This window comes from Gymnoscopelus braueri (assembly GCF_963280865.1).
Source record: "Gymnoscopelus braueri genome assembly, chromosome: 23".
NCBI classification, from domain to species: domain Eukaryota; kingdom Metazoa; phylum Chordata; class Actinopteri; order Myctophiformes; family Myctophidae; genus Gymnoscopelus; species Gymnoscopelus braueri.
Window position 1 is genome coordinate 10827022 of NC_137625.1, and position 26084 is coordinate 10853105.

Genomic DNA, 26084 nt, shown 5'->3' on the forward strand with positions numbered 1-26084 from the left:
CACTGGTCAGGTCACGACTGCACACCTTCGTGGACATCTGAGCATGATTTATACGTTGTTGTACAACGGGTGTTGTTGTGTGCTGAATCTACAAGCTCACAACGAGCTTGTAGATTGGCTATGTTTGGCACGTGACGCCATCGTATGGCGGAGCATAGATATCGTATTAGCTGGACTAGTTGGATCAAATCCTGAAAATGTCTTCGTTCCGGTGCCATGCCTTCATCATCAACATCTCACAACCTTCCTTCTGTCTCTCTCACAAAAAGGTTGAAATACTAAAGAGATCCTCACAAAGCAATCGTATATTCCATGTCAATGGAATATATATGGGAAATCGAATGATGTCATAATTCAAACACACAAAGACAAAGCCAGAGCCATCTCTGACCTTGAACTGTTTGTCCATACGTGTTCTGCCTGAGGCCCCAGGGGTCAGGAGGTCAGACACATAGGAGTGGAGGAGGTCAGAGGTCACTGAGGTCTCCCTGCTCAGGATGGCCTCCACCAGAGCATCATGAATGAACACATACTGCTCCTAGAGAGAAAGAGAGAGAGCCTTTACTTGATTACAGCATTGAGGAAAACATGCTGGTCTTCTGAGTGTAAATGCGTGTGTGTAAATGCGTGTGTGTGTGTGTGTGTGTGTGTGTGTGAGAGAGAGATTACCTCAGTCTGTACCAGGTAGTTCCTCTGTGTTCTGACGTGTTTGAGGAAGCCCAGAACATTGACCGTCCCCTGGTCCTGAATCTGTTGCAGCATGCTGTCTACCACTATGTAGGTACCTGTCCTCCCCACACCAGCACTGCGCACGCACACACACACACACACACACACACACACACACACACACACACACACACACACACACACACACACACACACACACACACACACACACACACACACACACACACACACACACACACACACACACACACAAATTGTTGTGTATAGCAGATGTGTACACTCACTGTACTTCACTGTGTAGCACAGCTATTACATAGGGCTTAAGTGGTTAAAGTACAAACAAATGTACACTCAGGATAGATACACAGACACAGTCTGCACCTGTCCTACAGTGGACCAGTACAGGCCCTGTGTTCTGTGGTGTGTACCTGCAGTGGACCAGTACAGGCCCTGTGCTCTGTGGTGTGTACCTCTGCAGTGGACCAGTACAGGTCATGTGTTCTGTGGTGTGTACCTGCAGTGGACCAGTACAGGCCCTGTGCTCTGTGGTGTGTACCTGCAGTGGACCAGTACAGGTCCTGTGTTCTGTGGTGTGTACCTGCAGTGGACCAGTACAGGCCCTGTGTTCTGTGGTGTGTACCTGCAGTGGACCAGTACAGGTTCTGTGTTCTGTGGTGTGTACCTGCATTGGACCAGTACAGGCCCTGTGTTCTGTGGTGTGTACAGTACCTGCAGTGGACCAGTACAGGCCCTGTGTTCTGTGGTGTGTACAGTACCTGCAGTGGACCAGTACAGGTCCTGTGTCTTGTGTTCTGGCCCGGGAGGACGTCTTGATGAATGACAGGACAGGCAGGGTGTACTCCGGAACGCCCATGTCTGGCCACTGGGTGTAGTGGTACTGGACCACTGGACGCTCCACACGCTTCTGACACACCTGGAAGGAACCAGGACAGGACATCAGTGTGTGTGAGAGAAACAAAACATGCACAAAGAATCATGCATGCATGTCTCTTGAGAACTAAACTAAACTAAACTAAACTAAACTAAACTAAACTGTGGACTGAGATGTGTACAGTATTGTGTACCATACAGTAGGTGGTACCTTATTGCTGACGTCTCGGACAGTAAAAGTCCTCAGTGTGTAGTAGGCCAGGGTCTTGGTGCTTTTAAGTGTCACCTGGTATGGACCATAGTCCTCCTGGTTTTCTTCTGGCCAGTACTGGTCACATTTGGTCTGAAACAACATAACAGCAGTAGATGGAGACGGTCAACTCTACTACCTGACCGAATTTTGGCTGATACCGTGTATACTGTACTTTATATCGGTAGGGCCCTATAGAAGTATTTTCCTACCCGGCCTTTCTCCTTGAGGTTAGTGATCATGATGATGACTCCAACATTCTGCTGCCAGACCATCCTCCAGAAGTCCTCTCTGCCAGCCTTCAGGGGACCCTGAGCAGCGATGTAGGCCTTTGGACGCTCGTAACCCTAACCGGAGCAGGGGAGTAACAGATAGACACTCAGTAAACCAGTCATTTGGCAAGTCTGTATAACTGTACACACAGTCAAATCTAGAGTGTTCAATTATCCATTTGTAACTCAGACTCATGGACTTAAATAGTCTATTGATTATAGCCAAGGCAGCCATAGCTGAGTGGATAGAGACTGTCTGGATATCGAAAGGTCACCGGTTCGACCCTCAGCTGTGTCCCTGAGAAAGACAGTAGGGTTCAATGTGCTGAGGGTTGATATCCCCCTCTCTAGTTATTCATATATGTTTGATAATATCACAATTTAGCAATTGATTTCTTTTTACAAATCAAACATACTCTCGTTCCCAAAGCAAGGGTGGAAGCCAGCCAGTCAACCTTCTACATGTGTCTGTATTGAGCTACGATGGATGACACTCCACATTTGGTTTCCAAAAAACAACATATCAATTACATCAACAAAGTTGGCGTTGATGTAGTCTGCAGTGTTTCCGTCTCTGTCCAGACTGTCACAAAGCTTCACGCGGCTGTGGTCATCTGCATGAAATAATAACCACAAAGGTTCATTATTATTATTCATAATAATAATAATAATAGTACAGTACAATACAGTACAAAAGAATAAAAAGGAGTAATACATTTTAAACTAAAACATAAGTGTTCAATACAATAATATTAGCTCATGAGATGTTAATTAAAAGCTAAGTTAGAATTATTTTGTTTGCTGGCTCGCAATACAAACCAAAAGGTTTTCACATGCAGGAGTAATAATTCCAAAACGTAATTAAATTATATTAATGAATATTGAAGCGTTCACCCGGGGCATGCCGGTAGCTGACCTGTGTGTTGTTGACCACATAATCGCAACATCCCAGCAGGTTAAATTCTGTCTCTGTACTCTCCTATCTAAATGAAGCCATGATTGTACATGTATAAAAGGTCCACCTACAGGCCAATATGTTGATGTATCGGTTCTTGCTCTTGTTGTCTAGGTGGTTGGAGCAGTCTGTCGTAATGCCCATGTCCACAGTGCATGCCTGCACCTCCTGAAACACAAGACAGCAAAATCCATCAGCCACCGGCGTGTTTTACAAGAACCTGGAGGCCCAGGAGGTCCTGGGCTTCTCCCCTCTCCCATGTCCCCTGGTGTATAACCTCCAACGTCCTATCAGAGGCGGTAAGTAACAACACAGTAGAATCCTTCTCTGTTAATTTAAAGGAGCACTTCAACCATTTTCAATCATATCTTCATAATTGAGACCAAGGCACTCTTGTGGAAAAATCCTTCAATAGTCTAATACATGGCAAGAATAAAAAATACGTCCTACGTGTTGCGGCAACAATGCCTTCATCAGGGTGGCTTTTCATCTTTTAGCACGTTAGTCACCCTTCTTCTTATTCTTTTTCTTTTTTTATTCTTGCCATGCATTAGCCAGACTATTAAAGGCTTTTTATTTTTTCCACAAGAGTGCCTTGACTATTAAAGCCAGACTATTAAAGGCTTTGAGTGCCTTGGTTTCTTCCCTTATACAAAAATACATTTTGTTGTACCAAAGAGCACCTTATGGGGATTTTTACTCCAGCCAAACAGATGTGCTCCTTTCTCTTTTTTTTCTACATATCTTCATATTATTGGTCCTCACAAATGGTCATTATATGCCACAATTTCTATATACTCACTCTACATCTCATTGATGGATTATTGACAGTTCAGAAACCTGCCTACCAATGACATCATCGATGGGGATTCCAAGCTAATAGAAACTATAGCCTTTATCTTCCTGGAAAGTTAGCAGGCTGAAATAGAGGCCATTGTTCTTGCATTTATAAAACAATAAAATAAAAAATAAAATACAGCCCTCCTCTGAAACACAGAGCAAGTAAACAGAAATGGTGTCAATTTATAATTAGCATTGGTGAGGACCAACTACATGAACATACGGTAGGTTGAAAATTATAGTTACAAATGAAAAAAAAAAGATTTACTGTGATGAATCTATGAAGAATCTATGTTGCCATACTGTAGGTCATGCATTATGTATTCCATGATAAAATTCCAAAATATCAGCTGTTTAGGAATTGGGAAAACTGATTTTTCATTGCTGCGAGGTCCACTGACTATAGGATCATCAACAGTATCTACACACACAATGACAATCTTTTAAGCATTTCAAAAAGTCTCACTCCATAAAGTCAGGAAATAAAATTAAATCCTGTTGATTGTAATATATTAACAAAACGCAGAACCATTACAGACTTTATCATGCTCTGACATTCATGACATTATGATGTGATGACAATATTGTAATATTACAGACAAGTCAACACAAGATCAGTGCAGTTGCCGATGGTTGCGTAGCATTATTGGCAACAAAAAAAAAACGACACAAAAAAAACATTCTTAATCCCCAAACTAAAATTTACAGGGGGAAAGGCAATTCTGCAACTGCACATGAATACCAAGGGGATTAGGTGTCTTACCTCATAAGAATCTTTGACAATCTAATGGAGGGTGGTAGGGATGCAGAAAGCACAGAGATGATGTGGGAGAGGAGGGGGGGGTGGAGTAAGGATGACAGACAGACAGACAGGCAGACAGGTAGACAGACAGAGGAGTCAGTGCAGGTACAGGAAGGAACATGGGCTATAGATACACACAGAGATGTGGGGCTAAGAGGGAATAAACATACATGTCTCCCGCACATTTATTCCAAATAAAAAAATGCATATAGAAAATGTGTCTTGGGTTTCATTTTTCACCAAAGGTAAAATTATGTAATTTAAAATAAATTAAAATGATAAAATGGTACTAATTTTGCGATCCAGGCATAGAAGATGACTATTTGTAATGCTAACGCTATACAGTTAACAGTAGCATAAAGTACTCATAAACCTTGTGTGTATCTACCAAGGGCTGCGTTCAATGCCTATCCGATGTCAGAGAGCATCATGGGAGATTTGCAAAATTAATGTCACTTTAAAGCACTACCTAAGTGCTTTCAAGACAGAGTATATGATTCTCAAAATAGATCTTCTTTCTAACTTAGCATGACAGTTAAAAAAGCCATAAAAAGTGCTAAAGATGTGTAGTTATACATACAACCTCATACAAACATTCAAACACAAGTTTTGCAGTTCCAAATCTCTGCCTGTAGTCTCCTGTCTCTCTCCACTGTCCTGTCTAATAATGCAAACGCTACCTAAATGTAATCTTTAGTAACAGCAAAGATATATGCTACCTAAATGTAATCTTTAATAACGGCAAAACACTAAACGATGCTACCTATTTATTGCACAAACCATCCTGCCTATATTGAGATGACTGTCTGGCAGCAGTATGATGAAATGAACCAACTCCCATTCCTGTGGATAAGTTCTACACGTGATGTTAATTGAGGCATGGTGAGCATTAAGGCGCTGTAACAGATGGGATACTACGGATTTGCATGACTTGGACATACAGTACACAGGAGCAAAATAACACACTACCCTGAAAACCCATGCAACTCAGAGAGTGTACAAATGTAACCACAATTGTATGAGTTAGAAATGCATGAGTAACACATGTGTGAATGAACACTGTGATTTTTACTGGGTACTGGAGTCAGGTCTGGTTATACTGCTGTGACTGGTTTGTCTCTCAGACCACACAGCAAAATCCGGTGTGTGAAACTGTGAAAGGTGAAATGACGGATTTGACTGTGTTTACGTACCTCAAACTCCTTGGAGAATGTGTTGGTGCTGTGGAGCTCCATGACGTGCTTCACAAACTGTTTGACTGTCAGAGGCTCGTGACCGTCTGAAACACGCAAGAGACACGTTGTGAGTGTGTGTGTGTGTGTGTGTGTGTGCGTGCGTACATACATGTGTGTGCACATGTGTGTGCGTGAGTGCGCACATGTGTGTTACCTGTGGCCAGCAGCACAGGTGTAGATGGAGGAGAGATGACTTTAGGAGACATGGTGTCCTCTGGGTAGAAGTTGGCTGTTTGGAAACAGTTCCTGTTACACACAGACACATCACACAGACACACACAGACACAACACACACACACACACACACACACACACACACACACACACACACACACACACACACACACACACACACACACACACACACACACACACACACACACACACACACACACACACAGTCATCAGCCAATAGATGTGGCACTCCACATCACAACACCTCTGTTGCACAAGGTTCCCTATTTGCATCTTTCCCCGGGAAAGATGCAAGTTGAAAATCCATGCCTCACCTGGTTATGCGATACCGATTGTACCCGTTGCCAGAGTACCTGTTGTACCCGTCTGTCTGTGTACCTTTTATGCCCATATATCGAGATTTCTGTATCTGTCTGTCTGTGTACCTTTTAATGCTCCATATATGGAGTTCCGTGTCAGGCCTGCCCAAAGAGTCTAGGCCAGTCTATGACGTCATATTGATGGCATCAGCGTACTCCATGAGATACCAGGTTCATTGATTAATTGGCATCTTATAGTTTCAATGTACAGAATGTTATGCTAGGTTCATTGTTTACCTGGTAATGTATCCTACTTTCTTGAGAAGCTGATAATGCTCTTATGCTGACCTTAGTGTAATTTGGCATGTCAGATTATACTTTCAATTGCATAATCTGAACTCCAAATAAATGGAATAGAACTATCTGGTACTGATTGAGTCTAGGAAACAGAGAGTTAGCATTATATTATCTTCTCTGTACAATTTTGTTGTTGTTGCACAAACAACAGCAACCCAGACTTCTTATAGTCTGGGTTGCTGCTGAATTACAGGTGAGAGCACTAAAAGTGCAGGTGAGAGCACTAAAAGTCCACGTGTGTGTGTGTGTGTGTGTGTGTGTGTGTGTGTGTGTGTGTGTGTGTGTGTGTGTGTGTGTGTGTGTGTGTGTGTGTGTGTGTGTGTGTGTGTGTGTGTGTGTGTGTGTGTGTGTGTACCTCCAGTAGATGAGTATTCCGACCAGTACCAGTAGACAGAGGATGGTGAGAGTTGAGACCACAGCCAGAGGAACCACGGTCCTCTTCTCGTTCTCCACTCGTCCAACCGAACCCACCCTTGACTCATGGCTGCTGTTACTACTGCCCTCTAGGGGTGGTAGATGGAGAGACACAGATAGAGAGAGACAGATAGAGAGAGGCAGAGAGAGAGAGACAGATAGAGAGAGGCAGAGAGAGAGAGAGAGAGAGAGAGAGAGAGAGAGAGAGAGAGAGAGAGAGAGAGAGAGAGAGAGAGAGAGAGAGAGAGAGAGAGAGAGAGCGAGAGCGAGATAGATAAAATAGAGATTTGGGATAGAATAAATCAGTGGGTTTGTGTGTTAACTCATAATCATCAACTACTGCACTGCAACACATCCCTCTTAACAAGCAATTTAATGTTCAAATAAAGTTATTGTTCCTGTAAAAATAATAATAATAATCTTTACCAGATACTACAAAATATATTGCAGTGAATCATCTGAAATCCTCTCACCCTTAGGCTTTAACCACTTCAACCGTCAATACTTAGTAAAACGGACCTGAGTTGCAACTGTACTCGGTAAAGAGCTTTCTTTCGCTCGACACCAAATCTCTCCAAAAATAGCGAATCAACCAGCTCACAACGCGTCGCATTATGACGCATTGTGAGCTGGTAGATCCGCTATTTTTGGTGAACGTTACCCCCTGAACATGGATGCTGGGGTTCAAGTGGTTAAGAGTGAATGCTGAGATGATGCATTGGCTTCACAGTGTGGCAGAGAATACCTGTCTTCAGATCCTCCATGGACCATCTGCTGCCGTGCATCAGCGTGACCAGAGGACCACGAGACTCTGAGAGAGGAGTTCGGACCACACCAGAGACTTCATCCTCTGTTGGAGGCCGCTCCAAGCCCTTCCCAACTACACCTTCATCACCACCATCGCCACCACCACCGCCAACATCATCATCATCATCATCATCATCATCATCATCATCATCATCATCATCATCACTGCTTCTGTTAGCCTCCCCAACACCCTCAATATTTCCAGGTTCTTCGTCACTCTCATCTCCTGTCCTGTACTCTTCAAGAGTCACATTTGGCTCTGAAGTGGCATTAACCATGACGTCCTTGAGACCTTCTTTTGACCTTGTTTTACTATTACCATATTCACCTACAATGCTATCCACTTCTCTGCTGTCCTTGAGTGCAGTGACATGCAGTTCTGCTTCATACGTACTTTCCTTCACAACCTCCTGCAGACCCTCCCTATCTCCGGTTTGATCTAGATCGTCTTTACCGTTTTCGTTCCCCTCCCGTCTTTGATCAGCTGAAACCGTCACATGGCTTTCTTTACCGTTCCTATCTCCTTTGCTATCTCTCTCTTCGCTTCTCTCTCTCAGAGTGACAAACGACTGCAGGTCCTCGTTATGCGTTTTAACATCTCTCGTCCCATCTTTTCCATCATCTCCAGAACCACTGGATTCCTCCGGCCAACCAACCGCTTTGGTTGTGACCTCAGTTCTAACTATATGGACATCTTCATCGTTAGAGGGAGCATCCTCAGTCTCACCGCTTGACTCGCCCTCTGTCTCACTTCTTGTCCAGAAGTCAGTCAAAATGTCCGTAACAAAGTTTATCTTGTTTCCTCTCTTTGTTCCTTTTGTTGTGTCCCTGCCTGTCTCATTGTCACTGGCTACCTCATCATCCTTAATTCTTGTCTCACTCTTGGACTCACCCCCTGGCTCACTCTCTGTATAGCCTCCTCTAAGGCTTTGCGTTTCACTGCTAGTTTCTGCATCCATCTCACTTCTTGTCACAGGGTCAGCATTGATTGTCAGCAAAGACACTTTGTCCCAATCATGACTGAGGCTGCTGCTATACATACCAGAGCCTGAGCCACTGCTATCCATCTGTCCATCTGTACTGCTTTCCCCTGAATAATGGGTGAAATAAGGGCTTAAAGTATTCAAAGCAGAGGTGGAAAAATACTGAGTGGAGGTTGGAGAGTGCTGCTCAGGATGTGTTTTAGCTCCATCTTCTTCATGCAGAACATTTATTCGTAAAATATCCAACATATTCTGAGAGGTTTGTGAAGAAAGGTTTAGGGCACTGGTGTCACTTTGAGTGAAAGAGGTATTTGATGCACCAGAATTTCCCAAGATGATGCTCAGATCCTCATCCGATGAAGAGTCAAGCCTGGTCGACACACCCTCAGTAGGAAGCTTGTTTGGGGTATTAGAGTGTTGTGTCAGTTCTTCTGAGAGCCTGTCATGAAGCTGAACGGTAACATCCCTCATTCCATCTTTAGGGGAGACTAAAGTAGGATGGAGGCTGCTGACGGATTCTTCAAACGGAGAGGGAGATTGGGGCATTCCCCTGTTTAATATCCCCTCTGTCAAGAATCCTTCTTCTGAAAGGGGTCCAGTGGATCGGTCCATGGGATCCACAGATGTTCCCTCAGACCTGGGTGAAGGTTTTCTCGCTAGAAGAAAATTCATAGCAAAGTTTTGAATCACAAGTAAATACTATATAAACTCGGAGGGGTCTTTGTATTTATGTGACAACGCATCCATTACACTAAATGACACACAGGTATACGGTATAGAGTGGTTATGTAATATCTTAAGTTTATTGGTGTTGCAAGAAGCTGTAAGTCCCAAATCACACTCACTGATGTGATAAAAGAACATGTCCTTTTCAAGAGAGTAGAAATGGTTCATTATCCATCCATCCATCCATCCATGATGTCAAAATGGAGGGAGAGTTCTTTAGGACTTTGAAGAGGAATCATCATACCCATAGCCATCCACCAGAAGAAAGATGAGAATGATGCAAAGAGGAAATGAGGATTGGCGAGTTGCTTTCTGAGAAGCACGTGATTTGAGAGAAACAGCAACAGAGGCATCCCCAAGTCAAACAGCAATGGGCAGCTGTTAAAAAGATAACCACTAGAGGGCAGGCTTGAGCCGCAGAAGAGAATACAGACCAGATGAAGGCAGAGGAATCACAGCAGTAGAAGCAGATCTACTGAACTCAGACAAACAGTGAATACAAAAAAATATCTCAGTGGAGTTTGAAAATGTGAAAGTGAAGTTCTTAGCCTCAATAGAATAGCACAAGCTCAGAGAACAAGCCAGCCAGCCGCTAAATCAAAACCGCCACGTACCTCAATCACCCCCCCATGACAACACCTTCAACTTCATCATCATCATTATCATCATCACCACCACCCATCTCATCAGAATTACCCTTAAACAACACCACACCACAGTCAATACACAAATGATAGCAGAAATTCACCCAAACATCCATATTCAGTGAATTTTGACGATCTACCCTGTCACTCACAGCGTGTCGCAATGCGACGTGTTGTAAGCTTGTAGATTGGCTATTTTCGGCAAAGAGTTTTGTTGTAGAGGGAAAAAGGAGGGGACCAAGTATAGACCCCTGGGGGACCCCACTCACCCCACTCACCCCAGTCAATAAAGTACATAGGGTTTAAGTGGTTAAGAGCAGCAGGCTGTTAGAGAACAGAAAAGCAACCATTCACCACATCTATCTCCCTGCCCTCATTCAACCATCACCCACCACTAGCTACCGTTCTCTGAAAACCTCATACTGCAACTCCACTGAAGATTTTTCCCATGTTTATACTTTAATTATTAGTTTTCATGGTTGTATATTATGCTAGATTTCATGACCTAGCACATATTAATACTGGTGCTACAGTATACTTACAACTACTACTACTGTATAATCATTTAAAAATAAATCAATGATTTTTCTTATTACTGACAAATGTTCCTTCTTTTTTTTTTGGAGGTATGATGTTTTCATCAGACATTATCAATGTGCGCAGATGCAGTGGCTTAGGTTCATGAGAACAGGGGCAAATAATGTATGAAGATTGCATGTAGCACACATGTTACAGTAATATTCATTCAATATTTATGATTAAAACCCAACATGATGAACCCTAAAATAGAGCACAGTAATTTGAGCTAACATGCATGCATGATTCACACGAATCTGTCCTATTACAGTATGCATAGGATTCATAGTCATGCCAGGGTTCCTGTCTGAGACAGGGACCTATCTTATGCAGTGTTTACAGTATAGTGTAAATATAGTATATAATGTACACTTTATAGTTCAAGCAATTTATTTCAATTACATCTAAAGTGCATATTGTGCAGAAAACAAAGTTCTGACACCAGTGAGGTAGATTCGATTGGATATGAAACCTTAAAAACAAATTGTTCAAATAAAAACTCACTGGTTTGGTTTCACAGACAGCTACACCCGTGCGAAACTAAGCGCTTGTTTAATTTAACCTTTTACTAAATGTGTCGACTCCTCACTCCTACCGTTGAACATGGGCTGCGTGGTGGGTATCACGATCCTGGTGAGGGAGGAGGTAGGGGCGGAGATTTTGTAGGCCACGCTGGAGAGGGTGTTGCTGGGAGCTGTAGCCCTTGCCATAGAGGAGATGGAAACGTCGGTGTCTGGGGGAGGTCTGGTCACAGAGCCAGAACCGTCTTTGGATACGGACAACCCCATGTCCATATCATCATCTGAGGGACAAAATATACATAATAAGATATACCTCCTATGATAGACAGGACAGACAGACAGACAGACAGACAGACAGACAGACAGACAGACAGACAGACAGACAGACAGACAGACAGACAGACAGACAGACAGACAGACAGACAGACAGACAGACAGACTTAGCCAAAAGCAACCTGGCACAGCAGCAGCAGCAGCAGTAGTAGTGGTGGAGCCTTCAAACCCAGTTCTGCCCACCACGTCTTCATAGTATAGGTCAGAAACCTGCAGGTCCTCCACAGGGGGGGTGTAGGGGTCTGGCTGAGGGGGCAACAGGTCTCTCTCGGTGGCCTGGTCTGACTCATCAGGACCACTGACCTGAATGGTGAAGATGGGACACACATAAAACGCTCCTGAGATCATTGAGCACCACACAGTGCGGATGGGGGAGTATACGAATCAGGCAAGAGCTTTATTGATCAATAGGGCATTTGATGGAGAGGCTGCAATTTAATATTCTCAGTTGGAATCAATCAGATTTGGGCTGCCAGTCTAAACAGTCAAAGTCAAATCTTGTGAGAGGGAAAATCATACAGTAGCCTATGTGACGCGTTAAGTTTATCAGAGGCATGTTGCAGTCAACATAATCTAATTTAACTACAAACAGGGTTAAAATAAAAAAATGTGGGTCACATAGCTCAATCAAGGAATCAGCTCTTAGTGAAAATGGGAACAGAGTAACTGTTTTAGAATGGATGGATTCAACCTCAACACACAAATAAAATGAGTGTGACTGATTACCTGCTGCGGCAGCGCCGCCAGCGAGGCCTCTTCTGTGATTCGCCGACGGGCTCCCGGCGGGGTGGTGGGCCGGGCAAAGGGAAACAGGAAGCCTGGCTGCTCTGACACCATGGTGACCCAGATGGCAGCGCTGTCACCGTCAGAAGTGGCGCCGGAGAACGGTCGGCGCGGCGGGCTCTTCCGGTTCTCGTCGATCCAGTTCTCGTCCAAACCGGTCTGCTCTGGTTTGAGCCGTTTTTTCCCCGGCGTCATCTTCTTTGTGTTCTGATTCAGACGCGTATTAGGCTCGAGGGTGGTCTTAGGGGTAGAGCCGGAACCGAACTGGACTGGGAGGTTCTGGTTGACTGGGTCTCTGGCCAGGTTCTGACCGGCTATGGGCTGGTTCTGGTAAACCTTAGTCTGCTCCAGTGGGACCTCCTCTACTGGGCTCTGGTCCTCTGCAACGTCGTCAACCTTGTTCAGAATGTCTGACTTCTCCCATTTGGTCTTGGATATTGCCTGCAGTGAGAGAAACCGATGATAATTGCAGTAATTAATAGGCATAATTAAACCCACTTCACACATCAGCACACTGGCGAAATAATAGGCTTCTATTGTACAGTGGCTAGAAATAGTACTCAGCCCTACTTGACTGTTTGCTCTTGTGCTACAGAATTGATTCAAAATACTGTATTATTTGTGATGTTCAGCTTTTAGAGAGTGTGGGGATCTAAGGATGGTAATTAGCCATATTCACACGGTAGATAAGATTGCTCTAGATCTCGTTTGCTCTCACGTCATACCCAGATGCCACTCTCACCTCCTGGTTATCTTCTGAATCCATTTCCACATCAGAATCACTCTCTGAAGACAACAGACATACATAATTAACCACTTTCAACCTGTTGTCCCTATTTTGGGCAGGTCATTTACAGGCCGGAATTGTCAGGAATTATCAACATTTGTCAAACATTGTCAAAAATGTTCACAAAATGTGTGTTACCAGGGTCTTCCAGAGGCATGTCCACTATAATCTGGTCACTCCATCGTCCTGTGAGGCCGTTGGTGCAAACAGCCACCACCTGGACTACATAACTACTGTTAGACAGCAGGCTGGAGATGATGGCACCCTGCACAGAGACACAACATCAATATCAAATCAAATCAAACTTGATTTATAAAGCACATTTAAAACAACAGAAGCTGACCAAAGTGCTGTACAAGGTTGAGACAAACAAAGCATCAATAACACAGAGTGTGCAATTAAAAGCGAAAGAGAATAGGTGGGTTTTTTAAGTAGGGTTCTGAAAACCCCATCTCTCTCTGGCTCTATGTTCAGACCAGCAGCCCAAATCCGATTTTTCATCAAACATCAAAATGAAACTAAAACAAAATAATATTTCAGAACTATATTACTGTGTGCTTGAATTGAACTATGCACACCTCACACCTCTAGATTGCCCTTGTTTGCTCTCATTTGTCTGTCCTTGCCTTCACACACACACACACTCACACACACACACAAATTGTTGTATTCGCTGTACTAGCGAATATAGCAGATTCCACTGTACACTCACTGCACTCACTGCACTGTAGCACAGTTATTACATAGGGCTTAAGTGGTTAAAGTACAAACAACGCACGCATGCACACACACACACACACACACACACACACACACACACACACACACACACACACACACACACACACACACACACACACACACACACACACACACACACACACACACACACACACACACACACGCGAGGTGACCTTCAGTGACGCATCAGAGATCAGGATTGATCTCTGTTATCAATCAATCAGCAGCTGCCTGTGATGTAATGTAATAATGTACACAAATGGATGGGCGAGGCTGAAGAGATCGATCGATCCCGTTAGCACACTGCAAACTCCTGAGTGTTTACCTCTAGAAAGAGTGTAACTCTGAGAGAGTTCAAATGGAACCAAATGGACCCATAAGGGTCTGCACGAACGAACGAACGGACAGCCAGACAGACAGACAGACAGACAGACAGATAGATACTGTAGATCTACTGTACCACGTCCTGGTCTCCGTCGGTCCTGTACTCCTGTTTGAGCGGCGACCATCCCTGCATGGTCTGGTAGGTGACGGTGTACCAGTCGATGGTGGTGTCGTACACCACGCGGGGGCGCTCCCACGTCACCACGATGGTCGTGTCGTTCTGGGCGTCCGCCTGCACGTTCTCCGGCTCAGAGCTGCAGGCTGAGACAAAGGGTCACACAAGGAGAGAGAAGAGGACAAGGGCAAGAGTGGTGGAGAAGTAGGGAACAGAAGCATGTACGTAAGTATGTAGGTCGGAGAAGCTTATTGTCGGTATCAGACGAGAATGTGGGTGTCTTTCCCTGTTTCAATGCGCTAAACCCCTGGGAGATGGATTTCTGAGGTGGGGCGCCACACCGTCACCTACCATCAGCTCCCAGTACTTACCGCACAACTTGCCCGCACCCAAGCTGTGCTACTCATATATGAGTTGGCCAGTGGTGGAAAGTAACTAAGTACATTTACTTAAGTACTGTACTTAAGTTCAATTTTGAGGTATTTGTACTTTACTTGAGTATTTCCAATTTCCAATACTTTTACTTCTACTCCACTACATCTCAGGTGCAAATATTGTACTTTTACTCCACTACAATTATTTGAAAACTTTAGTTACTAGTTACTTTTCAGATATAAATTATGATATTATAAAACATACATTAACCACTTTAGCCCTATTTTATACATAGGCTATTTGAAAATAGTTATATTTTCAAATATTTTAGTACTTTTACTTTTGTTACTTTAAGTATATTTTGATGCCAATACTTTTGTACTTTTACTCAAGTAAACTTTGAATTCTGGACTTTTACTTGTAACAGAGTATTTCTGTATTGCAGTATTGGTACTTTTACTTAAGTAAAACATTTGAGTACTTTTTCCACCACTGAGTATGTAGGTCGGAGAAGCTTATTGTCGGTATCAGACGAGAATGTGGGTGACTTTCCCTGTTTCAATGCGCTAAACCCCTGGGAGATGGATTTCTGAGGTGGGGCGCCACACCGTCACCTACCATCAGCTCCCAGTACTTACCGAACCCAAGCTGTGCTACTCATATACGAGTTGGCGGTGCCAGGGATCGAACCCATGACCTTGTAGCCTCGCGTGGCCAGACTATATCACTGCGTGGATATGAGTCTGGTGCTTCTATGAGGATGTTTTTTTTCCCAAGGGGCGGGATCAAAAGAACGGACGCAATTGGTTAGACCTACAACTAACTACCAATTACAGTCTCCCATATTTGGATACTGGGCCCTGATTGGTCACCCCAGACTTTGGGAGCAGGAAATGGATTCACAATGGAGCGGGGCCAGACCCAAATCGCCCTAATGGAAACGGACATTCTCTCAAGTTTTCCTCATGACATACTGTATCTTAGATGGAAGGATTTACATAATTTGCATACCGTAACAATGTAACCGACATGAACACTTACTGGGTGTGAGCACCTCCTCCACTCCTGTGTAGGAGGAGAACACCTGGCCCATGAACTGCTGCTGCTGCTCCCTGAAGTTGTTCTGCAGGTAGTCGGTCAGCATCACGTAACCGGCCTGCTCCAGGGTCATCACCTCACAAAACACTTCCAACTGGAGACACAACACACATGGACAGAGACAAATATAGAGAGATTGTTGTGAGCGAAGCGCTGTGAGCTTCTTAGATCTGCTGTCTTTCGGCATAAATCAATGCTATACAATGTAGAATCCTGTGTATGATTGGCAGAGAGAATGGTGGATAAGTAAACAGAGACAAAGAGAGAGAGACAGACAAGCCAAGACGGACAGACAAGAGGCAGAGAGAGACAGAGAGAGAGAGAGGGAGAGATAGAAAGAAAGAGAGACAGGTGGAAAAAGAAGAGGAACAGACAGAACTAGGGAGACAATGAGACTGACAGAGAGGAGGGGGGGGGGGTATTCGTACATTTGCTTTCTCTTAGTCTAATTTGAGATGGGTATGGTATTGCGTACTGTTGCTCTGGTGATGTAACCATGACACAATGACACTGTGCCAATTACTGCAGTATGTTTCCTGAATTGCAATTGATTTAAACATTGAGAGAGGAAGAGAATGAAAGAGCGCGCGATAGAGAGAGAGAGAGAGAGGTTGTCGGGGGGGGCTAGTCATTCAATATTAAATCAAGACAGGGAACAAGAGAACAGGGAAAGAGAAAGGGAAGAAAGGGCCAAAGAGGCAGAGAGAGGACACAAATAGAGAGAGAGAGAGAGAGAGAGAAAGAGAGTGAAAGAAAGAGAGAAAGGGACAGGGAGAGAGAGAGAGAGAGAGAGAGAGAGAGATGACAAATAATAGAGAGAGAGAAAGGGACAGAGAGAGAGAGAGAGATGACACAGAATAGAAAGGGAGGGAGAGGGAGAGGGGGGTGCTAAATTTTTTATGCCTGCAGAAAACTCTTCTCCCTGAGGTGAATGACTAAGAGAAAATGATGCATATTACACACACAGCACGTACGCACGCACACACACATATACGCACACGCACACTGACACTAAGTGTACACACGAACAAACAGACACACACTACATATACACACCCACAAACAGCTACCGACCCCCCGGTAGGTGTTATACTCCTAATGTAATGTTCACTGAAAGGCAATAATAAATTATGCAATTACAAATTATGATTACGAACAAAGTTCATAATCATACTAGAGGAGAGAGGATGAAGAGAACAGTTTGAGAGGAGGAATACAGCCAGAGAGAGAAAGAGAGGACTTGTATCTGTTTCATGTGTCCTATTTCTATGCAATTCTTGTGAAAAATGTAAGATGTAAGACTGTAGACTGTAAATCCTGTGAACAGGTCTCTACAGGTGCTTTCTTGATCCACAAATGCCTTGCAATCTGAATACTGTGTTTGCGTGCCCGTCCGATTTCCCATTCTGGGTAGCATGAGAGGGCCCTCAAAGATAATTGGGCCCAGGGGCCCCCGTGAGTCTTCATCTGTCCCTGCAGGCTGGATGAGAAAATAGCCAGCAAAGGCAGTGGATAGTCATCCACACATACTGTATGTCGTCCTTAGCGGAGAAGTTCCTTGTGTGTTTGTTCCCATATTAGATGTAATGGCTACAGTACGCAACGTCCGCGCAATGATGATGATTTTATTTGAATGTAAAGTCACAGTTTTGGACATAATTATGAGGTCCCCCCCCCCCCTCCCCTGACAGCAACGATATTTATTGTTTATATGAATTCCAAATTATAACATTCTTCACATTATTTGAATTTACAGTGTTTAAAATGATCTGTCTGTAAGGAATAGCTGCCACAGTAGGTGCTCATAGAAGCAACCAAGAATACAGTACGGCATGTGCGTGTGCGACTGCGTGCGTGGGGAGGGGGTGTGTGGGTGTAAGAGACAAATGCTTAAAGAAGGAGAGAAAGAGAAATGGAGAGAAATGCAGAAGCACAGTCAGTACGTGTCTGTGCACACATGGCATATGGTTTGTGTACCGTATGTATTTTGTAGCAATTTGCCCGAGGTGGCGGACAGTGACAGCCTGACAGCATAAAATTGGAATTTTCTGTCAAGACGTTTGTGTGTGTGTGTGTGTGTGTGTGTGTGTTTGTGCGTGTGCGTGTGTGTGTGCGTGTGCCTGACCTGTGTGTCAGAGATGGCTGCAGTGTGTTTGAAGACGATCCACTCCACCGTCTCAGAGCAGGGCGGGGAGGTGAGGGAGCCGTTGTAGATGTAGTATTTATCTGTGTTGTTGGGCATCAAGGCTCGCAGGACCAACGCATCCACTGGACCACTCTTACCTGTGTCACAAAGTTCACATACACACACACCACTGTTTTATTACTTCCAATTCATGAATAACCACTTAAACACTATATATACTTATTACTTAGTTTACCGGGGTCCCCCAGGCTCTATCCTTGCCCGCCACCCCACCACCATTTTTTTCAGCACAAACACAACGCGTCGCGTCACATTGTGAGCCTATTTTCAAAGAATGTTTGCCTATTATAATCAGTCCCAAGTACCAAAACCAACTCAGGTCCAGAGGGTTGAAGTGGTTCAATCAGCTTGTTTTCATGATAAGAAATACGGTTCATAATATCAGGGACATACCAAACCTGCTGGCAGAGTTCACAGCCTCTATGATAGGTGTGAGGTTCTCATTGTCTTCTTGGGTGGCCTGTGGAGCAGAGAACAACCCACTGTTAATGCTAATGATATATCATATACAGTATAATATCATGTACTGTATGTCATATCCAGCATATACAGTATAATAGTAGACAAGCCTAATTGGGGTCATGCACGTCTGAAGGCCTCCCTCGACCCTTTAGTCTCCCTCTTCTGCACGTCAGCGGTACGGTGTGGCAGTAAGTGAAAAATCTTTTTACAAAAAGACTTACCTCAAACAGCACAGCCAGGGCAGCGATCCTCCCTCCATCCTTCACTGCGTCGTCCAGACTCTGGTACTGATCTGGGTCATAACAGTAGATCTGCATCTGGAGACCCGGGAAGAAACAGCACAATTTTAACAGAGCACACCAACGGCACCTCAAGTTTTAGAAACAGTTATTAACCCATTAAGACCTGGAACTGTGTCATTTATAGATTTGAGCTAAAAAGCATTATTTTACACTTTGGGCTATTCAAAAATAGCAGATATACAAGCTCATAGCGCGGCACCGAGTGCCGCGCTATGAGCTTGTAGATCTGCTATTTTTGAAAAATCGTGAAAATGTGTGCAAATCTTTGAATATATATATTTTTAAAACCAACATTTTTAACTCAAATCGTTGCTTCTGGGGGTCCCTGGAACAAGATATTTTGATGGGGGTCCGTGACCAAATACATATAATTTTGGGGGTCCTTGACATGAAAAAGATTGAGCACCACTGATATAGAAACATAACGTTTTGCAGAAAACTGTTGGGATTTAGGAGACATTTAGAATCGGCTTCAGGTCTCAATGGGTTAAATAAAAGCATGGGTGGTATGGCTGACCAACGGACAGACAGATTTATGAACATATGGATGGAGAGAGAGACAGAGAGAGAGACAGAGAGAGAGACAGACAGACAGACAGGCAGACAGACAGACAGATGTGTACCTCCAGTGGATATTTCATGCCATTGAGGCTGTGCTCTGATCCGTCTGATGAGGCGTTACAGAGACCCCAGTGGAAGGCGATGCGTGCCACACGGAACTTACTGCTGAGCCCACCTCCACTCACGTAGAACTCCCCATCCACAGCAAGGGCCACTACACCGCGCACACACACACACACACACACACACACACACACACACACACACACACACACACACACACACACACACACACACACACACACACACACACACACACACACACACACACACACACACACACACACACACACACACACACACACAAACCATTTATTTATGTCCACATAAAGAGAGCATCCAAGGACACAGCTTTTATAGGTGCAGTAAGGTTACATTGACACAACTATGGCATATGTCTTCATGATACAAGCATACATAAGCATGTCACTCAGTACTCTATGGGTATAAGTAGCAGCGTCTCCACCATATATGGCGGTTGCCAATTATAGCAGAGACAGCATAATACTTTGCCAGCATTTGTGTCTCCTTTTGGAGCATCCCAGGTTGTTGAAACCCTCTAACAACCAGGCTGAAAATATAATAGCACCTATAACCTAGCTCTGAGATGGTATGTAGGAGTGGTTGGTATTCAATGACCGTGGTCATAAAGGCTTCCGTCTAGGCTGAGGTCAAAGGTGAATTCCATCTCTAATACAGACACTTCCCTGGACTCTTCATCAACATCTGCTAGCTGTCAAAGATGTCTGGGTTATCATAGAGATTTACCTGTTCTGTGGTGCAAGCAATGAGGAACACACACACACACACACACACACACACACACACACACACACACACACACACACACACACACACACACACACACACACACACACACACACACACACACACACACACACACACACACACACACACACACACACACACACACACACACACACACACACAATAAATTGAAAACTACTGACCAAATTGCCATGAAATGTTCCGTGCAGCTGTGGGAAATCCAGAGGATGGCAGCTACTGGTTTTGGTGACCCCAAGGCCTTCCTTCTTTTCCCCTAGCTAGCACCACCATTTAAATGTTCAAATGTTCACTTGCTCACATTCTACTCCCAAACACGATATCTCAAAGAATACTGGCTGGATTGCCATAGAACTTGCTGTGCACCAATATCCTCCTATAATTCTACAAAGCTCTGTGAGCGAGTCCCCAAAATTCTCCTCAGTGGCTGGAGCAATTGATCTGCATTTGCACACAGCCATTGACCACTACTATACCCGACGGGTATGGTCTAGTACTTATAATATACAATATATAATGGTGGGCAGGTACTTTACCCTAGCCTGCACCATCATAGTACCCAAAGGGTGCCCCGTTTGGATTTGGTGAGACAATAGCCTTGGCCATGATTAGGCTAAAATGTTCACAGAAGACATCTCAAAATCTAACTGGCCGATTGCAATGAAATTTACTGAGCACAATCATGCTGCCAAGAGGATGCCCTCTACTGATTTAGGTGGACCATTACCATTTACTCTGGTACCATCCTACACACTCGTACTTTGTACACACTTTTGTACAAAATGTATATTGCAATGAAACTTAATGCATTCAGCAAGGATTAACCCTACTGATTTTGGGGAAGCCATGGCTTTTCCTCTAGCGCCACACTTAGGCTTAACTCTCTTCACTTGCATACAAGAGATCTCAAGGGGAGGTAAATGCAATTTCCCATAGAAAAGAGGTGTCATTCACTGCCGATGTTTTCCCCTTTTCTCCTTTGTACATATAGTGTTTTGTATTTGTTGATGACATGTATTATTGTGTTATTTTTTTATGCCATGTTGATGAATTGAATACATACGACCACAATGGAAACAACTTTTAGCCTCCACGTCCGACTGTACCTCGTGCCGTTTACATTTCCGACTAATAAAGTATTCAATCAATCAATTAATCAAATTCTAATGGGCGGATTGACACTTTTTGCAAGCATGCATGCTCCGTCTAGGAAGAACCCTTTGTGTGAACTATGACCTTTGCTCTAATGCTATTGTCAATGCCAAAATGTCACTTTTGGCTTTGCGCACAAGATATCTCATCCAACTCTGCTCACTGAAAAGACAGAAATAGCCAACAACAAACAACAAGGACCCATTACAAAAAACACCCAGATTAATTCAGCAGCATGGTATTAACCACATGAACCCTAGCATCACTACTCTGGACATCACATAATAATAGGTGAACATTTGGCAAAAATAGCAACTGTACAAGCTCACAACGTGAGCGTTGTGAGCTTGTATGTCTGCCATTTTCACATTTTCAAGAGATTCGGTGTAGAGGGGAAAAAAGGAGAGGGCCAAGTACAGACCCCTGGGGTAGCCCATATAGTATATAGTGTTACATGTTTTATGACGTCACACGCACATCGTGCACATTTATTTTACCCTAATGTGTGTATACATACATAGTAGGAAACATGTTTGGATAGGAAATGACTTGTTTTTAGCTTAGTTTTAGTCTTTGTAAATCTTCTCAAGGAATACCTTGAATTATAGGGGCTGGAACTAAAAGTTCGCTTCAACGAGACATTATTGTGTGCAGATAGGATACTGGCAGCAGCGGCTACTGAAGCCACAATGCTGTGTTGCTTGCCATGTAGCCTATGTGAGGATTAGGAGTGAGGATGCATTTGCACACTCACATCGAGGGAGAAGCGTGCACATCCGTACCGTACCGTACCTGTGCGTGCGCGTGAAAATACTAACACGTCATGTGAAGTGACCAGTAGTGCACCCCTGGTTAAGAGTGTTGATAAGTTAAGCACACTGAAGCACAATGAGAGCCACAATACCAGAGGGAGCGTTAACAACAATTTGGTACCACCCACCCATAAAACAAACATGGGCAAATTCTCCTTCTACAGCACTGCCACCCAGGATTGGAATAGTCTAACTCCATCCCTCAAAAAATGCAGTTCGCTGGGCTCATTTAAAAGAGCCTTAAAAAATCACCTTTCAGGAGGCCAAAGGAGGAGGTAGTACCATTTTCCTGTTAGACAGCAGACCCTCCCCCCCCCCCTGTTCTTGTACATATTTTTTTCCCCTCTTTTTTATTTTTTTTGTTGTACATAGTGTACATTTTTTGCTGTTTATTTTGTAATGATATTTGAACTGTGGTGCCACTATATATGCCTATGAATTGAATACCAAGGCCCTCATTGGAAACAAGTCTGCAAGGACTTTTATGAACGGACCTGTTAGACAAAGTATTTTAAATGTAACTGTGCTGTTTTACATTTTTTTGCCTAATAAAATATTCAATCTATCAAAAAACCACGGATATCAGCCAATAAAGAAGAGACACCAGAGAACTGTAAATGAAGGCAAATCAATTTGATTTGTACCGGAAGCTCTGACTCATGTTCATCTTGAACAATATGACGTACATCCACTGTCAAAATAGACCTTGCTGGTTTTTAGACTCTTGCGCTGAAACTTATACAAATAACAACAAATAATGTTGTTCTTACAGCACTCTCAAAAACAACATCGGAGGACAAAAGACTGGACATGAATACATAATTTCATTAAGCATATGCACTAAGCACGGCCATTGTGCTCTTTCGTCACACTAAGGGTGGGAAACTGTGACCAGATTTACGCTGACGTGGCACTTTGACTAAACTGCTCAGCCACAAAGATGCCTTAAAAGTCTCAAATCATCACACAACTTTAACACAATTACTTTTTTTTGACCAAAAACAACATTATAGTATGATAACTTTATAATTGATTTCTTCAAAGTTCAGTATATAAAATATTCTATTTATAAAAAGAAAAGATACGTTATTCCCCTGCTCTAGAACTTTGAACCAGAAATAGAGTTGCGTTGTATTGAAGCCTACTGTAAATTGTCTCCAAAGCGCTTTGTGCCTTACAGCGATTTTTTCCCAAACAGTGTGTTGGGACCCATTTTTGGGTCGCCAAACCCATTTTTATGGATCACGAGTATGAGTATACCTTTTCGTTTCCAATTAATTTTTTACAGAAATTTCATAAAAATATTGTTTTAGAAAAAAAACATTTTCCAAAAATAATAATACAAAAAATCCCCCAAATTCTAAGGAATTCCATACATTTTATATACTTCAGAAGTTGTGAAATGAGCAGATCTACAATCTCACAAAATGTCGCATCGCAATGTAGATCTGCTATTTTCACTATTTACGCTATTTGCAATTTCTCTTTTGTTTCTCTTTTGTTTCTCGAGCTAAAAAGTTTGGGAACCACTGCCTTTACAGTCACACACTGATGGCAGGGGCAGCCAGGTTGGTGCCTTAGTACAGCGACCTGCATGCTGGGAGCAATAAGGGTTCAGCTCCAAGGACACCTCAACACAATGCCAGGAGGAGCAGAGATCAAAACAGGAACTTTCAGATTGCCAGACAACCACCATTGCATTAAACTTGACTGACATTTCACAGTTTCAGATCTCATCCATAAAAGGTAAAAAGAGAAGAAAGCCTATTAATTTAATTCATAAGAAAGAAGCTTTTTCTCTCAACTTTCTTCCACAAAACAAAGAGCTGAAGACATCTGTTTTATTGGCCAATTTCCTCTCTGCTCGCTTAGAGAACAAAGAGATTCATTTCATGAATATTAACATACTGTAAATGAGACGCACAAGCACACATGTGCAAATCGTGCACGCAAGCGCGTGCACACACACACACACACACACACACACACACACACACACACACACACACACACACACACACACACACACACACACACACACACACACACACACACACACACACACACACACACACACACACACACACACTCATATTGAGCTGAGTATGATAGCCCAGACACTTTTAATTTAGTCTGGACAGACACATTTATCACACCATACTTCACTTTATGTGTCGCTCTCTTTCATCTCCTTCCATCCTCTTTCCCCTTTACTCTCTCTCTCTCTCTCTCTCTCCTTCTCTTGCTTCTCTATTCTCTCTTTCTCTCGGTCATGTTTTCCATCTACATTTCATCTCTCATCTCTTGTCTTTTGACACCCATCTCCACCTCCCTCTTGTCCTTTGTTGTCTATTGTTCTCGTATGCTCAAGCTCACATTTATCTTCTCTCCCCCGTCTGTCAGTTACTGTATCTCTCACTCTCTTTTTGTCTCCTCTTTAAAGTGGATAGGGAGTGCATTCCCTTCACTCCCTATGGCTTCCTATGCATGATAATCTGTAAGCCGCTTTTCACATCTGGGGATTAAGATGCTGTCCTTAATATCTTTGAATAGAATAGAATAGAATAGTCCCCACTCCTTGTGGGTTCATGACTTCAGTCACTGAGAAATGTCTGACCATAGAATTAAAGCGTGAACGCAGAGCGACACAGGAAAGCTAGACAGGATTCTAGAACCCAATACGATTTCCAGTAGCTACAAGGATTCAGAGCAATAACGGGAACTCTTTAAAGGTTTAGTTGTGGTTGACAATCCCCCCCACTTCTCTTCACATTCCTTACGTTGCTAAAGCAGGAACAATAGCCCTAAAACCCTACTAGCGGTCCCAGGAGGCCATGCTCTTTACACCCAATATGACCACGTGACCAAAGTGGTTTGTGGACCGCACCACTCGTGCTGGCACTAGGTCAACTTGCATCAATCCCGACTTGCGTGGTCCCCGAGTAGGCCCGGTGCCCTTAGGGTACGTACCAGTCTTGCCGTTGTTGTGGATGGTGGTGGACTCGGACGTCTGCTTGTCCCATCCCTCCAGCTGTAGGTTCTGAAACTGCAGACGGACCTGGGTGAAGGTCTCATCGATGTCCACGGGAGACTGCCTGGCACTGTTACAGGAGGGGTACCTCTTACCCCAGCTACGCTGGTTCAGGGTGCCTGCATGTGAAGATGTTAGGAGACGTCATTTAAATTGAAAATACTTTTCATTGAAAGTCCAAATATAAACAGGCGATAAAGCAACATAATTATTTATTTCAACAAGGTTGATGCATTTTCGGATCGTTAGAGTATTTGTATGGTAGTTTTTATCTGGAGGAGAGAAATGTTCATTGACAGACGTGTACAAAACCAAGGCTGCAGCCTCCCAGATCTGAATTACATGATGAATTCTTTCTTGATTTTCCGTATAGGCATTATAAACAAGCATCTCTGTGCGCAATCTGGATATCAGGTTATAATACAGGGGAGATCATAAGACAAATGTCAAGTCAAGTCAAACTATAAAGGTTGTGGTGAGGGGAGCAAATATCCTTGCCAGGCCGGGTGGAACTCCATATCAGTCATCATAACTGACGTATGACTGAAAATGTGGGAAAGGATTCAGCCAGAACTGAACCTCACTGTATTCATTCTGAAATGATAAAGTTAACTAAAC

General features: G+C 43.5%; 1 protein-coding gene across 1 annotated transcript in view; it reads right to left on the reverse strand.

Annotated features, from left to right (window-relative positions):
- LOC308079253 (receptor-type tyrosine-protein phosphatase zeta-like) overlaps positions 1 to 26084 on the reverse strand; it is a gene marked incomplete at both ends in the record, with an annotated part of 49733 nt that overhangs the window by 3325 nt on the left and 20324 nt on the right. The window contains 23 exons of the mRNA XM_080420628.1: positions 392 to 538; positions 670 to 805; positions 1467 to 1624; positions 1793 to 1924; positions 2044 to 2178; positions 2635 to 2717; positions 3130 to 3226; positions 4662 to 4682; positions 5894 to 5979; positions 6090 to 6181; positions 7142 to 7289; positions 11532 to 11738; positions 11913 to 12093; positions 12517 to 13014; positions 13316 to 13359; positions 13499 to 13625; positions 14562 to 14746; positions 16017 to 16167; positions 18199 to 18356; positions 18673 to 18739; positions 18963 to 19058; positions 19667 to 19818; positions 25406 to 25585. Of these exons, the coding sequence (XP_080276754.1) occupies positions 392 to 538; positions 670 to 805; positions 1467 to 1624; positions 1793 to 1924; positions 2044 to 2178; positions 2635 to 2717; positions 3130 to 3226; positions 4662 to 4682; positions 5894 to 5979; positions 6090 to 6181; positions 7142 to 7289; positions 11532 to 11738; positions 11913 to 12093; positions 12517 to 13014; positions 13316 to 13359; positions 13499 to 13625; positions 14562 to 14746; positions 16017 to 16167; positions 18199 to 18356; positions 18673 to 18739; positions 18963 to 19058; positions 19667 to 19818; positions 25406 to 25585 (3281 nt within the window). The remainder of the gene's footprint in view (positions 1 to 391; positions 539 to 669; positions 806 to 1466; positions 1625 to 1792; positions 1925 to 2043; positions 2179 to 2634; positions 2718 to 3129; positions 3227 to 4661; positions 4683 to 5893; positions 5980 to 6089; positions 6182 to 7141; positions 7290 to 11531; positions 11739 to 11912; positions 12094 to 12516; positions 13015 to 13315; positions 13360 to 13498; positions 13626 to 14561; positions 14747 to 16016; positions 16168 to 18198; positions 18357 to 18672; positions 18740 to 18962; positions 19059 to 19666; positions 19819 to 25405; positions 25586 to 26084) is intronic.